Source organism: Chaetodon trifascialis, chromosome 3, assembly GCF_039877785.1.
Source record: "Chaetodon trifascialis isolate fChaTrf1 chromosome 3, fChaTrf1.hap1, whole genome shotgun sequence".
NCBI lineage: Eukaryota > Metazoa > Chordata > Actinopteri > Chaetodontiformes > Chaetodontidae > Chaetodon > Chaetodon trifascialis.
In genome coordinates, this window is record NC_092058.1 from 3,673,437 (window position 1) to 3,691,985 (window position 18,549).

At 43.6% G+C, this 18,549-nt stretch overlaps 2 protein-coding genes across 7 annotated transcripts in view; one reads left to right on the forward strand and one right to left on the reverse strand.

The window, feature by feature from the left end:
* rims4 (regulating synaptic membrane exocytosis 4) overlaps nucleotides 1-1,784 on the forward strand; it is a 341,866-nt gene extending 340,082 nt beyond the window's left edge. The window contains exon 7 of the transcript XR_011602037.1: nucleotides 1,770-1,784. The gene's annotated coding sequence lies outside the window, so the exon portion shown is untranslated. The remainder of the gene's footprint in view (nucleotides 1-1,769) is intronic.
* The window catches only part of grip2b (glutamate receptor interacting protein 2b), a 248,377-nt gene that overhangs the window by 114,927 nt on the left and 114,901 nt on the right, over nucleotides 1-18,549 (reverse strand). For 2 of the 6 annotated variants that reach the window (XM_070958309.1, XM_070958307.1), the window contains exon 1: nucleotides 4,876-5,026. The exons of the other annotated variants lie outside the window; for them this stretch is intronic. In XM_070958309.1, coding sequence (XP_070814410.1) covers nucleotides 4,876-4,930 — 55 coding nt within the window. In that variant the 5' untranslated portion in view covers nucleotides 4,931-5,026. Of the gene's footprint in view, nucleotides 1-4,875; nucleotides 5,027-18,549 lie in introns of those variants that run through there. 6 annotated transcript variants of the gene reach the window in all.

The window sequence follows — 18,549 nt, forward strand, 5'->3', positions numbered from 1 at the left end:
CATCACCAAGAGGGAACACTATGGGGCCAAAAACAATTTATCCAATTTCAGTGAGACTGAAGAAGAACACAGTATGACATGAGGACAGACGTGTCAAGTCAATGAATGTCTTCGCAGGTCTTCACGTTATTGCTCTTCATCTCCTGTTGCGTTCAAAGACGAACACTCACGGCTCCTGAACTCTGAGGAGGGAGAACGTTGGCAAAGAGTTTTACAAGTTTAGGCTGTGTGATGAAGAAACTTCGCACAATTACACCACGAGATCAGGCTGACCTTCAGCAGCAGCAGCAGCAGCAGCAGCAGCAGCAGCAGCAGCGGCAAGACGAGACGGAACAAATGAAACTGTGCTGTTTAGTATCACTGCTGGGAAATCTCCACCTACAGAAAGCGATGAATCACTGAAGACTTCAATGCAACTCTCCGAAAAAGAAGAAAGTGAGCAGCACGTCTGAGTGGAGACCCACTCCACCCACAGCTGGCCACACATTTTCAGAAACTGTATGTATCATATGACTCACTTTTTGGGTAATTATACCATTAAAACTTTTAAAAATCTTAAATTGCTCCTTTCATGAAGTCTTAATTGCTTCTCCTGAAATTCAAGATTGTTTAGCGCTACTTTATTTTTTCAAAATTAAAGCACATTATTCCAAAGAGTTTTGAGATGAATAGAAATACTGCCACTGCCAGCTCTGCCCTCTGTGCAGCAGAAGTTAAAATTTCTCTTTGAATATCATGCTGCATACCACCGCTTCCACGCAATGAAACATTCCTAAGACCCTGCAACGATCATACATGACACAGAGGTGTGATGACCGGGAAGAGGCTGAGCAGGACACTCATTCAGATGCACCGCAAAGACTTTATAGTTGCATTCGTCTGCCATCGAGCCCTCTGAACCGTGTAAACCTCTTATCTAATGCACCCAGCAACACCTCTGCTCTATTGATTTCCACACTGACAACTAAGGGAGGAGTCCTGCACACGGGACTTTTCCGCACAAGCCACCTAAGCCTTATTTTAAAATGTATTCCACCCAGGCAAAGTTTGCTGAGTGCATCTTTCTCATTTTCACCCGTGATGTCCTTCACGTTCACACACACTCACACACACACACACACACACACTCACACACTCACACACACACACACACTCTCCCATGTGAAAGGAGAGCAATGCAGTTTAAAGCACACCAGCTTCACTGCAGGCCCAGGTTAATAAGGGAAGTATCAGTGTGGTGCTGCTTGCTGTGTTGCTGTGAAGGCATCTGTCGCTCCCTCATACACTTTAATGTATTTAAAAAAGCCCAAATTTTAGAAAAAACTCAAAATGAATATAATGTTTTTTCTTTGCAAATACTGACTGTCCTCCACAACTGCCAGCAGCCGGCTAATTTAGCTTAGCACAATGACTGGAAGCAGGGGGAAGCAGCTAGCCTGGCTCTGAAAAAGCTAACAGAACGAACTTGCGCCTCTAACGCTCACCAATGAACATGCTCTGTCTCGTTTGTTTAAACTTAAGAGTAAAAGCAACAAATCTCAATTTTATGTGTCGGACTATTTCTTGGCCGGGACCGGTAACTTCCTGGAGTCTCCACTGTTTGCCTGCCAACCGCTTAGAGCAAAGAAGAAAAATTAAAAGCATTTTTTATGCTTTGGTTTTTGTATGGCTTATTCAAATGAGATGGAGCCTTAATGCATGAATTAGTGCCGGCGGGAGGATTTTGTTACCTTTGGACAGTCGGGCTAGTTGTTTGTCCCCCTCTCCAGTCTTTGTGTCTTTTGTCTTGGCTTCATATTTGGCAAACAAATATGTGAGCGTATCAATCTCTCACTAATTCTCAGCAAGAAAGGAAATAAGCAAAATGTCAAACCATCAACCACTGAGGCGGCAGAACAGAAAACACTGAATTAAGTCATTTTTGGACTCATTCGATAATTTTGATTTGACATTTTTGGAAAACTTCAGCGAAATGCTGGACTGTGAAAGTGAGACGACTGATGGTTTGTGTTCAGCAGCCGCGTCCTCTGTTACACCCTTTTCTCACCTTTGAGTCTAAACACCATTCATCTACACACACGCACACACACATGCACACACAGTCTGTCCCACTGTTCAATGACACACTTCTTACTCACGTGCACAAACACACACAAACTCTCAAACATACTGTGCATATACTTCACACACAGACCATATGGATGCACAGACGCATCACCTACTCAGCTCAGCCACATAAACACATCACACTACACACACAGACACACAAACATGCCACATACTGTGAGCAGTGGCCTAATTTATAATGAGAGTCAGTAAGCAGAGGCACAGAGAGAGAGAGAGAGAGAGAGAGAGAGAGAGAGACAGAGAGAGAGAGAGAGAGAGAGAGAGAGAGAGAGAAAGAGAGAGAGAGAGAGAGAGAGAGAGAGAGAGAGAGAGATTTAGTGGCCCCACCAGCTTGCAGAGATTTGGAGATCAATCAACACACACAACAAACGCGCACACACAACAAACTGGCCCCGAGTTCCACTGGCAACCAACCAGGCGTCTCGGTCTCTCTGTGTAGCACTGACACACAGCAGCACACAGGCATAAAAACGTCCCGATCTGTGTCATACATGAAACACTACACACAGCTCAAACGGCTAACCCACACACAGCAGCCGCCTGCTGCTGTAATGAGATGCAGGTGGAGTGCGACCGCATCCCTGCAGCACAGACGCTGTGATCAGCGCGAGCTCACACACGGACACAACGCGCTGAAAGTTTCAGAAAGACTATAGAAACACCTCAGCGTTACAACTTTTGCACCATTAAGAGGTTAAACAGCGGATGTGTAAACATGGAGGATGGAGCACGGGCGGCAGAGCAGATTAGAGTCACATCGCATCCATCAAAACATATTATTTTGGATGTTTTTGTGCTGAAAGATGAAGAAATTGAGGCCAAACGCTGCTTGAATGAAATGACGATTGCATGTGAGTAACGCAGACTTTAATCTCTTCATTGGAGTGACCTTCATCTGAAACCAGATGAAATAATCACAGCGTCTGCTCCTGCTTTAGCTGGCTGCAGTGAGGCCGGAGGGTTGCTGGTTCAAATCCTAAGAGGTGGAAATCTGCAGGGAGATTTAACTGGATTCGTGAGAATAGTTTAAAGCATTAATATTAAACGAATACGAGCTTTGTGTGTTGTTTATGCAGCAAAAGTTACTTTTCATGCATTTTTCATGTGAAATAATGTTTAAATACATATTTTTTTTCTTTGTTGGTAACAACTTGGATCTTGTTTCCGTCCACGAAATAACACACAATAACACACACGCTTCACACTGCTGCAGTCAGTTGGGAAAATGTAACCTGAAAAAACAAACAAACAAACAAAAAAAGTTGGCGGCAGCTTTGAAAATCCCACTAAAATCTCGTTTGGTTATCACCTGGTTCGCCTTTCACTTGAATGATTTAATTTTGACGCTCAGATGGAAACAACACTAGTTCCCTCGTGATAAATAATAAACATCAGCTCTGGATTTATTTCACTTAATTGAGCAGATTTGTTGAATAAAACAAGAGTGAGGAGTTTCATATACTCCAGTCATAAAAGTTTATGAACTGGCGCTCGTCCAGACAGCCAGCGAGCTCACTGAAGAAATACTACCTCACACACACACACACACACACACACACACACACACACACACACACACACACACACACACACACACACACACAGAGTCACCATTATGCCCATCACATAACATAAATAACATGCGTGAATCACTCAAACTGAGAAAAGGTTTATTGAAAGTCAAGCTTCTCTGCTCTGTTAGCCAGTGTTGCCAAAATTGGACTTAAACAGCACGTAGATCTAAAATAAGACATTAAACCTGCATCAAAGCGTGTCCCACGCCACTTAAACGTCACATTAAACACTTAACCGTCCCTTTTAGAGAAACCTACAGCCATTACAAAGCAATCATCCAACAGGCTGCTCAGCTCAAGCACACCCTGAAACCCTTCATTCACCCCAAATAAGACGATAAATGAAGATAAATGAGAAGCGAGCAGCTGTGTGAACGGGATCTAAAGTACTGTTTCCACACTAGACAGACAGAGAGAGAGGCAGTGGAGATCCACATCATGCCAAACAGCCTGATTTCACCCAGACACAGAAAAACCCACCTGTTGTGAAACAGATCAGCAGGAAGAAAACTTAAAGTGGTTTATGTCTCATAACGGCAGCCAGAACACTCTCACATCAGACTGACTCGCTGAGAGGAGAATGAGATCTTCTGCTTTCAGTCTGAACACAAACCTCATTCAGAGTTTGTGCGGCTTCCTGCGGACATTCAGCCTTTGAAACAAAGACAAACACAAGAAGAAGAAGGAGGAGGAGGAGGAAGAGGAGGAGGAAGAGGAGGAGGAGGAGGAAAAGGAGGACAGATGAGGAAATAAAATGACAACAACAACAACAACAGCAGGAGGCAGGCGTCATGCTTCCCTCATGACACGCACACACACACACGCATGAGCACATACACAGATTTACTGTAAAAGCACACACATGTGCATACACACTTGCAGGGACTCATAGCTGTTACACACACACACAAATACACACACACACACACATAAATGCATTGCAAATCACACACATCAAAGATTCGATTAAACAAACATGAAAAACACACACACACATGCAGAGAGCAACGTCCAGTTGACACACACACACACACACACACACACACACACACACACACACACACACACACACACACACACACACACACAGCAGCAGGATAGTTGGCAGTAGTCTCTTTTCCTCTGACACACACACACACACACGCACGTACACACACACACGCACACACTGTACCCTTGATTCGGCGTCTGATGACCCCTAAGCGGCACTTAAGCGAAACAGAGAACATCCTCCCTCTCTTCCCTCCTCTTTATCCTCTTCTCGCTTTCTTCCTCTCCCTCCTCCTCTTCTTCCTCCTCAGTCAGACATAGTGTGAGCCGAGTGAAGGATGAGGGGGGGGGAGTGAAAAAGAGCGGTATTGGAGCGTTGGCCGGTCACATGGCGAAGACAGGGAAGAGAGAGAGAGCAAGCGAATCCTTTTCTCTAAAGGGGAGAAGTGATTACACAGTGCCCCCCCACTCTCTCTCTCTCTCTCTCTCTCTCTCTCTCTCTCTCTCTCTCTCTCTCTCTCTCTCTCTCTCTCTCTCTCTCTCTCTCTCTCTCTCTCTCTCTCTCTCTCTGTGTGTGTGTGTGTGTGTGGGACGTAGTGTGCATTTAAGCTGCCTGCCTCTCTCTCTTTCTTTTCCTCTCCCTCTCTTACTCACACTCTTCTTCCTCTGTGTTTTCTTCCTCTCCTCTTGCATGCCTCTCTTTCTCCTCCTCCGTGCTGTCTGTTCATTCTTCCTCATCCTCTCGTTCATCGTTGTCTTTTCCCTCTTTATCGTACATTCTGACTTCTTCGTCTCATCATCTGTCACGGCAGTCTTAAAAAACTTTTTTTTTTAATTTTGTATACGCTCTTTTTATGCTTCCACTGACTCTTGTTATCTTCATCCATTCATATGCATGGCTTCATTCTTTCCCCTGTAATCCTTCTCTCTTTTCAGTCACGCTAGCGGCAGGGCTCTGGGGATGGCAGCATTGGCCGGCTGATCAGTCAGCTGGTCGGTCCACCACGCTGGTCCTGAATTAACTCTCTCGTCAGATATCCGATGGATTGCCATGAAATTCTATGAAGATATTCAAGGTCCCTGAAGGATAGAGCCGACTGACTCTGGTGATCCATGTTAGCCGCTAACACACTAAACTGGAGGTCATGGTGAACGCTGTCATGTTGTAGCATGCTCACCTTAGGATTTAAAGCACCATGCCTCAGTACAGTACCACAGAGCTGTTAGCATGGCTAACGGCTGTTAGCCAATCCAGGAAGTCTAGTTGTAGCAACAGATTTACGAATTTAAAGGTTCATTAGATGCCAAAACACTGCATGCTGGTTTGTAATACACACAGACTGTATTTCAAAACTTATGATACTGTAGAACACCAACACGACAATATCAGATCGTTTGCCTGTTTGTTTGTTTGTTTGTTTGTTTGTTTGTTTGTTTGTTTGTTTGTTTGCAAAGTTCAGCAGATAGCAGCATGCAGAACATTAGCTGATTAGCTGTAACATCTAGTGATGAGAAGTCGTTCGCTTAAACAGCATCCACCAATGAAAGAAGAGGAACGACAAGAAGAACAACAACAACAAAAACACGAAGAAGGAGTAGAGAGGGATGGAGCACCTGCCAGAAAGGCTCAAGGTTTGTACGAGTATCTCACCCAATGGGAGGAGGCTTACCCGTGCTTAATGCAGAGCAACATCGGTCAAAGTCATGCTTTTTGTAAATCTGCCACACGGACTTTAGTGAATCACACAGAGGGAAAAAGTTCAGCCAAGAGGCACAGAAACATGCTCCACCAGTGACTCCACCAGTGAGTGCATTTATACCACCTCCACCATCCATGTTCATCATCATCCTCTGACGTGTACACATCCTTCAAGTAATACATAAATAAACTAGGGCCTGAATTAATCTGCACTTCTGTGCTTTCATTTCTATAATTCACTGATTCTGACCACCTGACTGCAGTCACTTCATGTAGGAACACCTAATCCTTGTTTCTCTGATAGTTTAAAGCAGGCGGTTGCCTCGCGGTGATTTTAGGATGCACTGGGTGTAGCTTGTCTGAATATAAGGGGGTGTGGACGTCGGTAAGCCTGGTGGGACGACCCAGCATCGGAAAATTTCCTGTTTTTCAAACCCCATGTGGATTACAGGGCCAGTGGCGCAATGGATAACATGTCTGACTACGGATTAGAAGATTCCAGGTTCGACTCCTGGCTGGCTGGACTTTCACTGAATTTCCCTGATGTGGGATCAGTAAAGTCTGATTTATCTTACCTTGACAGGTATGGCTTGTATGTATGAGACTGGCCAGCGCCTTGCTGCATTGTAAAGGTTGAGCCAGCATCAACTTTGCTGGACGACCCTGTGTGTTTTTTAATGATGCACCGCCTCCATTAAAATGAATGGGAAGATCTGAAAGTGGCCTGACGGCTGATTCAGACCAGAGGAAGCACCGTAAAGCGCTGCTCGCTTCCTTTTGGTAACCATGTTGAGCAGTGGAGCTGTTCAGACAGGACGCACCACTGCAGGCTCACCATGTGCAACAATAGTTTTAACCCTAACCCTGGCACCACGAGCCAATCTGGCAAATAAACACACTTAAGTAATCACTTCTTTCCATTAAGAAGAACACATCTTGTCTAAACTTCTCTCTCTGGTTTGGACCTCAAACTCTGTTTTCTCTCTTTGCCATTTGTGTCTCATCCCCAACACTAATCCCTCCAGCCGCTCTTCCTCTCTCAGTTCAACCTCTCTCGCTCCGTATCATCTTCTGCATGGCTCCACATTCTTAAAATCCATCTCTCTCTCTCTCTCTCTCTCTCTCTCTCAGTGTCATGGTAACAGTGTTGCGGGGGCGGAGGGGAGGTTGAAGGGTACGCTACGTATAGCAAAATAACAGAGAGATCAAAGCGGCAAATGGTTGGGCTCAGCAGGGGAAGAGAAGAACAGGGAGATGAGGAGGCAAGGAGGTGGAGGGGTGTCGAGGGAGGAAGAGAGAGGAGAATGAAGGGAGAGTTGAGAGAAGGAGGGAGTAAGAGAAGAGAACATCCGAGCAGATAAGAGGCAGGAGGCTGAGAGGAGAAATAAAAATATGGACAAGAGAGAAGGCATGTGGGGAGGAGGAGGACAGAGGAGCAGAGAGAAACATAAAGAGAGGGGAAAAGTCAAGTGAAGAATAAAGCTGTTTAGTTGCAGTGTGATGAGAGGGGAGACGGAGATTACAGAAGAGAGAAGGATGAAAAGAGGACAGATGAGAGGTGGCTCAGAGAGAGGTGGAAAAGGAGAAATGACAGGTAAGAGCCAAAGGAAGAGAGTGAGGATGAGCGGTGAAGGGAGGAAGAAAGACAGGAAGAGAGGCATGTTCCTGAGACGTCACAGGAGATGAAGCACGTTGTTGCCTTATTTTCATCACGTTTAGCAGATGGCGTCACAATTTCAGCAAACAAACGAGCTGATCTGCTCTCACGGCCGCCTCGTCAGGAAGCCGCAGAGTTTGAGAGGCTGAAGGAGTCCGCTCAGCGTTACACTGATGCTGAACGGACCTACATCCACATAGCAACAGTCTATTTTAGGTACAGGGCGTCTATTTTCCAGCCTGGTTATTTTATATTTAGGAAATATTTCAGAGTCCCTCCATGCTCAGGCTCTTTTTAAATGTGTGTTTAAAGTCCTGCAGTTATTAACTGTCAGCTAATACCTCTGTAGACTTCACATCTCAAGTCCCATCTGGTTGGGTTTTGGTTCAGGTTAGTGGAAGATTGTCCTTTTGGTTAAATGTTAATACACTCTTGTCTTGTCAGGTAGATTGGCTGATGACACTTACTTACTGTGCTGACAGCAAATCAGTCGTATACAGCGTAAAGGGAATTTGTAGGAGACAAGTTTGTACCCGAGGAAGTTTCTGAGCTGTCACAGGAGAATCTGGCTCACTAGAAACTGCTGTAATCAGCATCCTCTTACAGCAGGAAACATAATTTTAGGTGCACGAGGGCATAAAATCTGAGGGGAGACCACCTGATATCGATTTTTGGAAATATCCTTTTGAAATATCCAGATGGTTTTTTGTGGGGGGGATTAAAATTTGAGGAGATGAGAGCGTGTGGCCGACAGTCATGGCGGGTTTCAGTCATGTGTGTCAAGCGAAGCGTGACCAGTTACACCATACGTGTATTGATTAACTGGAATATACGACTTAAAAGTGTGGCTAAAATATTATTATTATTCTGTGCAGACAGGGGAGAAACTGAAGGACCCCAGAGCAGCGATTTGTCAGATGTGACCGTCCCAGATTGAATTGCACTTTTAATGCAAGCAGTTACCTAATGAAAGCATGAGAGCATGATTTGCTTTTCTTTTTGCTTTGGTTTTGGTTTCATAGGACACATCCTATCCACAGTTTGGTTCATTTTAGGCACAAAACTACTTGGTTTCACTTTCGGTTTCTCTCGACATGTGAACCTCAGTCTCCTGGGTGAAAGTCGTGTGTTTATTTGACCCATCCTTCCACTTTTTCACTCTATACCACGTCACACTACTCTCTGCGCGACTGTGACTGAGCTCGTTTACCTGCAGAGACCCTGACCTCTGCTGCAGCCTGCAGCCAATGACAGCGTGCAGGTGAGGTCAGGACATTATTAAAAGGTGGCAACCAGGTGACAGACCAGAAGCAGCATGGCTCCAAGAGCGTGCTACAAAAATGGCACATCACCAAAACATGCAAATATAGCGAGGCGAAACACCATGTGGGCAAAGCTCGTTCCAAGTGAATCTGGGGTTGGCTTTCACCCGCTGGCAAGCAATGAAGGAGAGGATGGGGATGAAGAGTGACACAGAGTTGGCCTCTTTTTCGTGGATAGGTGGGTGCTGGCAGTTAACTAAGTTAGCTTGCTAACCTATCTTTTCTATTACAATATTCCTTAAACAGCAGCTTGCAGCACACACAGTGGAGTCGAAGAGAGGAGGCCGAGTCTGACGGCTGCATTTAGAGTAAAACCAAAGACGACAGCTTCTAATTGGTTCCTCTCAGATAATCTTTTTGGAGGCATTTAGACGTCATCAACAGGACTGCACCTCACAACACTGCTGGATTCAGGGTTCCACTATGGCAGCTGCTTCTCGGCTTTAAGACCAACAATGTAAGTAAACATGGCAGAGAGAGGCAGAACAGAAAGCCTGAGCGAGGACATAGAAGCTTCCTGCAGGAGCCTGAGGGAGATACAAGTTTTCCTTTGACATTTCAATCCATCAGAAGCAGAGAAACTGATCAATATTTATGATTCTCACTGCCTGGCACCCACTTCATTTTACACACAGCGTGCATATGCCTCGTCTCACACACACCCGTACAGTATATGCACACACACACACACACACACACACACACACACACACACACACACACACACACACACACACATGCAATAATGAAAAGGGAAAAAAGACTAAATCCTATTTTAAACGGTCTTCTTTTCAAACACAAACAGGACTCACAAAAGCATTAAGTTGTAAACACCCTCTGTTTCTGGCTCTATTTACTTATCCGTCAAACACACAACACCGAGATTGTGTCTCACACACACACACACACACACACACACACACACACACACACACACACACACACACACACACACGGGCACTGTTCTATGCGCATCCTCAGAAATTTGCAAGCAAAGAATACACCCACACGCAAAACACACACTTACACATGAGCAGAGGGCACTGGGAAAAACATCCACACAAACATCTGCCTACACAACAACACACACACACACACACACACACACACACACACACACACACACACACACACACACACACACACACACACACACACACACACACACACACACACACACACACACACACACGATGTTATATGGTCTGAAGGGGACAGAGAGAGACAGAAAGAAATGAAAAAGGAAAAGAATTGAATAATTAAAAACAGAAAACAAAGACAGTGAGCTGGATGAGGAGGAGTATTTTTCTGACATACTGTCTACAGAGTCTACTGGCTCTGGTTTGGTAATATTTAGGAGACTGAAACTTCTTGGACAAAGTTAGGACAAGATCAAAAAGAGTCAACCCTAAAAGACAGCCGTGCTGACTGACAGAGCCAAACTGGCCTCCGGTTTCAAAGGTCTCCATATTTCATTGCACTGCAGTCGGATTGAAACACAGAGGAGCAGGAAGTTGATGAATCACATTTAAGTAAGTAACACATACGGGGGCTTCGCAGAATGCAACTGCATCATTTTCTGGCTCTCGTTCGAGTCTCCTGTGTGTGTGTTCAGCAGAGTTATTAATCACAGAGCTGCTGCTCAGCTCGTGCGCTTTATCACCCTTCAACACACTCGCAGTGCACGATTGCAGAGCAGCGAGCCGCTGTAGCACCACACGTGTTCAATTAATTGGTCTGTGCAGCACAGTAAGAGTAAAATCAGTGTTTGCACCAAGCTAATGTGACCTGCAGTCCAAAGCTCTGCCGATTCGCAGAGCAACACACATCAGAGTTAAAGTACAGATGAGTAAAACCACTGTTCAACAGACGAATGCAATCCTCTCTTTCCCTGAACAAATAAAGCAAACGTCACTTTATGTCCAGACTCAGTCACTCGATCACAATGCAGCACACGATAACAATAAAGAACAGAAAGCTCAAGCCTTTGAGGAAGTATAAACAGGCTGAATCGTTCCACACAATGCAGATGAGCTGAGCAGGAACTAACGGTCCAAAGCGCGTTTAATAAATCATCACAGCAGCGTTGTCCACAGAGTACAGCAAGAAGCCAATACGACTGCTCAGTCCAACACAGAATTCAATACAGTGTGAAAATACTGATGTCTGGAGGGTTGCATAGATTACCACCAGCCTCAAATAACTCAATCCACGGATGGAAAGTGCTTTTGGTAAAATGTTCTTTGGCTGCCACACACCTGCTATTCACACTTGGCTAGCATGATTGGCTAAAACAGCGTATGTGTATGTAAACTGGAATCCTTCGGGCGCTGTGGGTGTGAAAGGGTCCTTTCCTTCTGGTGATGTGCAACAGAAAATCAATATAACTTTGTAGGTCAATTTTTTAATGCATTTTTTCTCCGGGGCTTGCAAATTTCACGTGTGGAAAACTTCAAATTTTCCCCAGAAGGCCGTCTTACCTGTGCTAACCGGAGCTGAATGTGTACACTCTCCTCCTATGTCTTCTTCCTCTTTGATAAAACAAGAACACAGCGCTTTAAAATGAAAGCTGACAGCCTTAACAAGTCAGCGAACGTCTTTGAAGGTATGACTTTAACCGACACACACTGTACAAGGCTGCTGTGGTTAGCATCCTTTGTAAGAACACCAAGTCTAAGCTTGTTCAGATAAATCCCACCGACCAGACAAAATCAGACATCTACTGCTCCAAGTTTAAGTGACCTGGAGTCCACAGCTGGTTCATGCAACAAATGGTGGATACAAATATTGATTTGTCACGACTTCAGCAGTGACATTAACAGACGTGGAAGTTAACCAGTTGAGATTTCTGTTTTATACTCAAAGCCACAGTCGACCCACAAACATGTGCGTCGTGCAAACCTTAGAATCAAACACCCAGTTGAATAAAATAATCACTTTAGCTTGGTAAAAACCAAAAAAATAAAGCTTAAATCTTCAACAGAAACAGCATTTTCGCTTTGACTGACTATGAACAGCAGATCATTACTGCTCAAGACCTCAGGACACCATCCATTATTGGTTTGATTGACAGGTGATCTGCAGTAAACAGTGCAGAGAACGAGCGGGAGCGAGCTCTTAACACTGCAGACTGAAAGAACCTGAGCATTAACCCTCTCAATGAGCCGGGACGTTTTGAGAACGAACATGGACATTTCTAACAAAAAAAAAAAGCTATTCTCTAACTGTAAAAGTAGAATCAGCAGTTTGCATGCTGTGTTTATGTTATTGATTATCAGTATTAGTAATTAGGTTCTCTGTACTTTACAGTCTGTGGTGGTGGATTGCAGTTATGTCGTTGTGTGCTCCCCTAAACCTTAATGAGGACTTTTTGGGGTGGGAAGTCACACATCTGTTATAGGAGGGTGCGTGTGTGTGTGTGTGTGTGTGTGTGTGTGTGTGTGTGTGTGTGTGTGTGTGAAAGACAGAGAGAGATAGTGCTATCGTCCTCATATAATTGCAAATCCAGCATATGCACACACACACACACAATTGTGTGAGGTCTGCATAAGGCATCAGAGAATGAGTTCTGTGGCTGGATTAACTCTGCTCTGCTCTCATTAGCTTAATCTTCTGAGTGAATACACACACACACACACACACACACACACACACACACACACACACACACACTACTGTCTACTTAAAAATATTGAAGACAAATCTCATCAAGTGAGCGGCACGGTGGCGCAGCAGGTAGTGTGTGTGCCTCACAGCAAGGTCGCCGGTTCGATCACCGGCTCAGGCGGGGCCTTTCTGTGTGAAGTTTGCATGTTCTTCCCGTGCATGTGTGGGTTCTCTCCGGGCACTCCGGCTTCCTCCCACAGACCAAAAACATGCTCATTAGGTTAATTGGTGACTCTAAAACTGTCCTTAGGTGTGAGTGTGAGAGTGTGAATGGTTGTCGGTCTCTGGGTGTACCCCGCCTCTCGCCCGTTGACAGCTGGGATAGGCTCCTTTGTGCTGCCACTTAACTGTCAGTCAGAATCCATTTGGTCGACCCACCAAGCACAAAACTTATTTCTACTGAGTTAAAAACACGGCCACTGAACAAATACAGCCATACATCAGTTTTACTTGGCATCTGACAGGTAAGTGTCATGTCAGAGGTCCTCGACAGGTAAACGGCACATGCACGGTCATTAAACAAATCAATTCAGATTCCACCTCTCATCCTAATTTTTTTGTGTTTGCTCTCTTTCCCTCGACGCTTCTTTTTATAAAATATCGGATTTGGGGTCACCCTTCTTCTTCGTTCCCTTTTCATCCTCTTCTTCAGTTTTCGGCAGATATGGAAATTAGCGCTAATCTCAGAGCAAGAGGCTTAGTGTTCTCACACACACACACACACACACACACACACACACACACACACACACACACACACACACACACACACACACACACACATGCTGTCTTTTGTGTATCTGTGCTTCTGTGATCACAGAATTCTTGTGCTGCATTTCATTTGTGACGTCTGTTTCTCAGGTACTCGTCTGTGTGTATGCACAGTTCAGACAAGTGTGATCTAGATTTGTGGATGGATGGATGCATATTTGTGTGTGTGTGTGTGTGTGTGTGTGTGTGTGTGTGTGTGTGTGTGTGTGTGTGTGTGTGTGTGTGTGTGTGTGTGTGTGCGTGTCATGAATCTAGGCCACATCTTCAGATCTCGACACTAAAACAGCATCACATTACTGTTGGATATTTGGAATCCAAAACCAGCCAATAGGCAGCAGTGATGATGGCTTTAGCCCAACCTCGCCGTGTGACATCATCATGTCAGTCAAACATCAAGGCTGCTCTGAAACTGGATTTGCAGTCTGTGAAGATTGAGGCTCACTGGTTCATGTGAAGTAGGACAGAACATGTGAACGACTCAGACTGCTGGAAAATGAGTTTTTATTCATTCTAATCTTATAATGAAAAACAAGAACTACTCTTTTTAAAAGGGGTTTTGTTGTATTTTGTGACTTTATTGTTTCTGAATATCTGAATGATTTCATATATTGTATTTTTGTGCAAATAATTCTGCTTGAAAAGACTTTTGTTTTTGTCGTCTTGTCCCATATTTATTTTGTTTTGGCATTCTTTCAAACACCAATATAATTACAGCATTACAAATAAATAATTTCTTCACAGAAATTTCATCATTAATTGTACAATCTGCAGTTGTGCTTTTCCAGATGCGTATCAGCACAGAGGTCTGCAGCGTACATCTCTTCATCATCACAAGAAGCCACTCAGTCTTGTACTGTATGAAAATAACTCATTAGAAGTAAACAACATGAAGCCGTTGGTCATAGTTTAATCCTGCTGCAGAGTTTCATTTTGGTGCTTCTCACTGACACCTTCCTGTCTACTTACTCAGGATCTCTTTCTAAGCTGAAGCAGGTTTATTTTCAGACACCAACATGGGCTGGAACTCTGAACGCCCCCAGTCCTCTGCTGCACAAACATGCAACAGTGCCAACAAGATGAAACGTTTGTACATTTATTCTACTTACATGCAAATGAAATGATTCTCATTTCAAGTATAACTCCTCCTGCAGTTCCGCGGGGAGTCCCTGCACAGGAAGTTCAGGGTTAAAAGGGTCTTAAGTGAACCATTAAGAGGTGAAGTCAGAGCCATGTTTTATTATTCAGATGGGAGGAGGGATAATGGAGGCATAATGGACAGAAAAGGAAGAGAAGAAAAAAGGAAGTAGGAGAATCTGAGGAGAAAGAGTGTGTGTGTGTGTGTGTGTGTGTGTGTGTGTGTGTGTGTGTGTGTGTGTGTGTGTGTGTGTGTGTGTGTGTGTGTGTGTGTGGAGGTGAGGGAGTCCCAAAGCAGCCTCTCTTGGCACTCTTCATTTCTAAATTGGAGAATGAAGGAGACAGAGGAGAGCGAGAAGCATGTGATTTTTCTCTCTCTTGCACCCTCTAGTGGCCGTATTGAAAAAGACAGCGAGGCACACCCATCAACTCTTCCAAACTCAACCACATCGTGTCTTCTTTGTCATTGCTTTGTCTTTGTCAGAGGACGTCTCCCCTGTATTCATTCGTCACTGCCTGCTACAAGAACTATTCATATGAGCATTATCTGATCTGCCTCCGCTGTGATTAAAGTTTGGAAAAATGAGCAGTCACAAGGAATCCACTGACCTCTCTGCGTGGAACAGATGAGTGTCACACATCACACGGCCACTAGTGGTCAGGTAAACACAACATCCATCCAGACTGGTGATTGGGACTTTTTCCACAAAAGGACAGGCCACGATCTGTCTGAAATGGGAAATGCGCTGATGGTACAGATGTTACAGATGTTGTGGAGTACCACTGCACATGCGAAAAAAGCTATATGTTTGCAAGGTGCCTCGAGTGATGTCACTAGAGTCGGTCGGGGTCGAGGACGACAAGTTTGATAAGGACAACAATGTGAGGGTGTTGAGTTTGAAAGAAGTCAGATCATCTCTGCCTGAGGCTACATTAGCCGCCGTTAGCATAATGCACTTGAATCTAACGGTCACGTAGGAAGAAGAACGTGTGGAACATGAAAAATGATCTCTGGCATCAATTTTGATACTTCTTTACGAACTGTATCGAGTTCAATAATGTGTGCAACTGCTAAAATGCTAAACGTAGTCCTCCCCCCTCTGACATAACCGTAGTAGACTTTTACTGCAGTATTTTCATGCCATAAAGTATTAAGCTCCAATGAGATTTTGGATGATGAAAAAGAATTACAATCACCTCAGATTAAAGTCTACAATCAGAACACGTCCACGGGTTGTTATTAGTGTATAAACATGTCAGGGTTTTAATATGTTTAAGGGTTTAAGATGATATTCTCTCACTTCTGCAGCTCCCAGTAACAAAAGCCGCAGCAGGAAGCATTAATACAGCAAACTTATGCCATGAGAATACTTTGAAAGATGCTTCAATAACATCGAAATTCTAAACATGGGGGCTTTAAATACCAAACAAAATAACACAAGACGCCATCACGCCAAACACTGTGGGCAAACCGACCGTCTCCGCTTAGTAAAACAACACAGCTTCAGCAAAACGCCTCACAACAAAGCTGCAGAATTAGCATCACGCAGGCAGAATAAACAGCAGCAAACAGAGAAGGACAAACACAACACTGACTCGTATGTGAGTCACACTGTTGCACAAACATTTGGACAACGTGACCAAAACACAGACATGCAGGCAGGCAAATATTAGTGAGCTTTATGGAAATATGATGGACAGAAAAAGATCAAGATAGACAGATACTTTCTGTCTGTACCTTTTATCTTAATGCGATAACTCCAGCGTCATGTGATGTAGCGCTGTGTGAATGCAGTTTTCCCAATTCTACATCATAAACCTACTTTTTTTCTCTTATCTATACTAATATATGTACACTTCTGTCCTTAGAAACTGTCCATTGTACATATATGTAACATGGTCATTTAAACAGCAGTCATATGTGCAAAGAAGCCAGATGTACAGCTGTAATATTGAGTATTATAAGTACACAAAATTTGTTTCTGTTGTTATTACCTGACACACTTTAATACTCAGTTTCTGTACCCCTACATTCACCTTTGGGGTGCCCCTCCTATAGAGGGGTGTCTCCTGTCTTACCTCTCCCCTTTCGCTGTTGTACTTAATGGGAGAGGTAAGCGTCACTGCTCTCGCTGTAACATTGGTGTTTTAGTGCTGTTCAGCCATGTTTAGTTCATTTCTCAGCCTAAACTTGCCGTATAATATTCGAACAAATTCCTGTGTCACTTAAGAGGCTCGAGTTGTATGACTGCAGTCGACGGAGGATTTTGTTTCTTACCTCTTGCTGTCAGCTGCCAAAAATAAACAGAGACCACCTCCAAAGATATCCTTGGTTTGGGCCTCTTCATCAATACACAACGCAGACAAACAAACTCTCATGCAATTCACTGTTCTTTTTATGCACCAGTATATGGCATTGGTAGTTTTCTCATACGAATATTGTCAGTAATATTATTATAATCTGTACATAATGTAAATATACATAGTTGATTCTTTAATCTGGATCCTGTTTACTCTTTATCTCGACCCTTCTGTGTCACTGTTTTCGCTTTTTTAATACTTGCCGGCTTAATTTCCCCACTGTGGGATCAATAAATCAATAAACATATTATAACTTACTGAAATGTTTTGTTTTGAGTAACTTAATGCTTCAAACGAGAATTTCCAGAAGTATAAAACTGATTTATCAACAGTGACAAGAACAGAACTGCTTTGTCAATGTCATCATGTCTTTGTATCCACACAAACACACTTTTTTTTTTTTCTCAGTCTGGCTGCTCTACTTTTAACATAACTCTCTCCTCCTCTTTTAGAATAGGTATTTATACTTGTTTTAAACAATATTTCCTGCCTATTTCTTGTTTTTAAGATGAGGTTTTTCTCTTCTAAATGTATAAATCTCTCATCTAAATGTGACATTTCTTCTCCGTGTGCAACTGCTTTCCTTTCATCTCTTTATCTACTGTTCTCTCTTCTTCTTCTTCTTCTTCTTCTTCTTCTTCTGACACTATTTGTTCTCCTTCCTCCTCTTCACGTGGGAAGATGTTTTAAGTGTGTGTGTGTGTGTGGGGGGGGTGTGATGAGTGACTATAAGAGATAAGATAAGATATGACTTTACTGATCCCACGCTGGAAATTAAGAAATTAAGTGTGATGACATGTATTTTTACTGAAAGAACAGAGACTCTGTGGTAACGTCACTCAGTAACGATGACGATGTCAACAACACACATTACCATCGCTCACACTGCAGTAATAATCTCTAATCCAAAGTGTGATAATAATCCAATTTGTCCTTTCAGATTAGCAGACGATGTGCTCGTCTTCCACCGTCTTGTCTCAAATAATGACATCTCTCTCCTGACCAATCATGATCTGACAGATGAAGCCTCAGTTGTACTGAAGGACTTTTTCTCTTCCTCTGTGTGAAGATCGAGCCAATTGTAACCATTTATGGAGATGACTGACACTTTGAATAGCCAATGAAACGCTGAAAAAGCCGATACGTGAGTTATTAACAGTTCCATCATGTTAAATCGAGGAATTCAGTGCTAATTGGGATATCATACACAATTTGAAGTGATAAATATAGAAAACTGTCTCATTATAA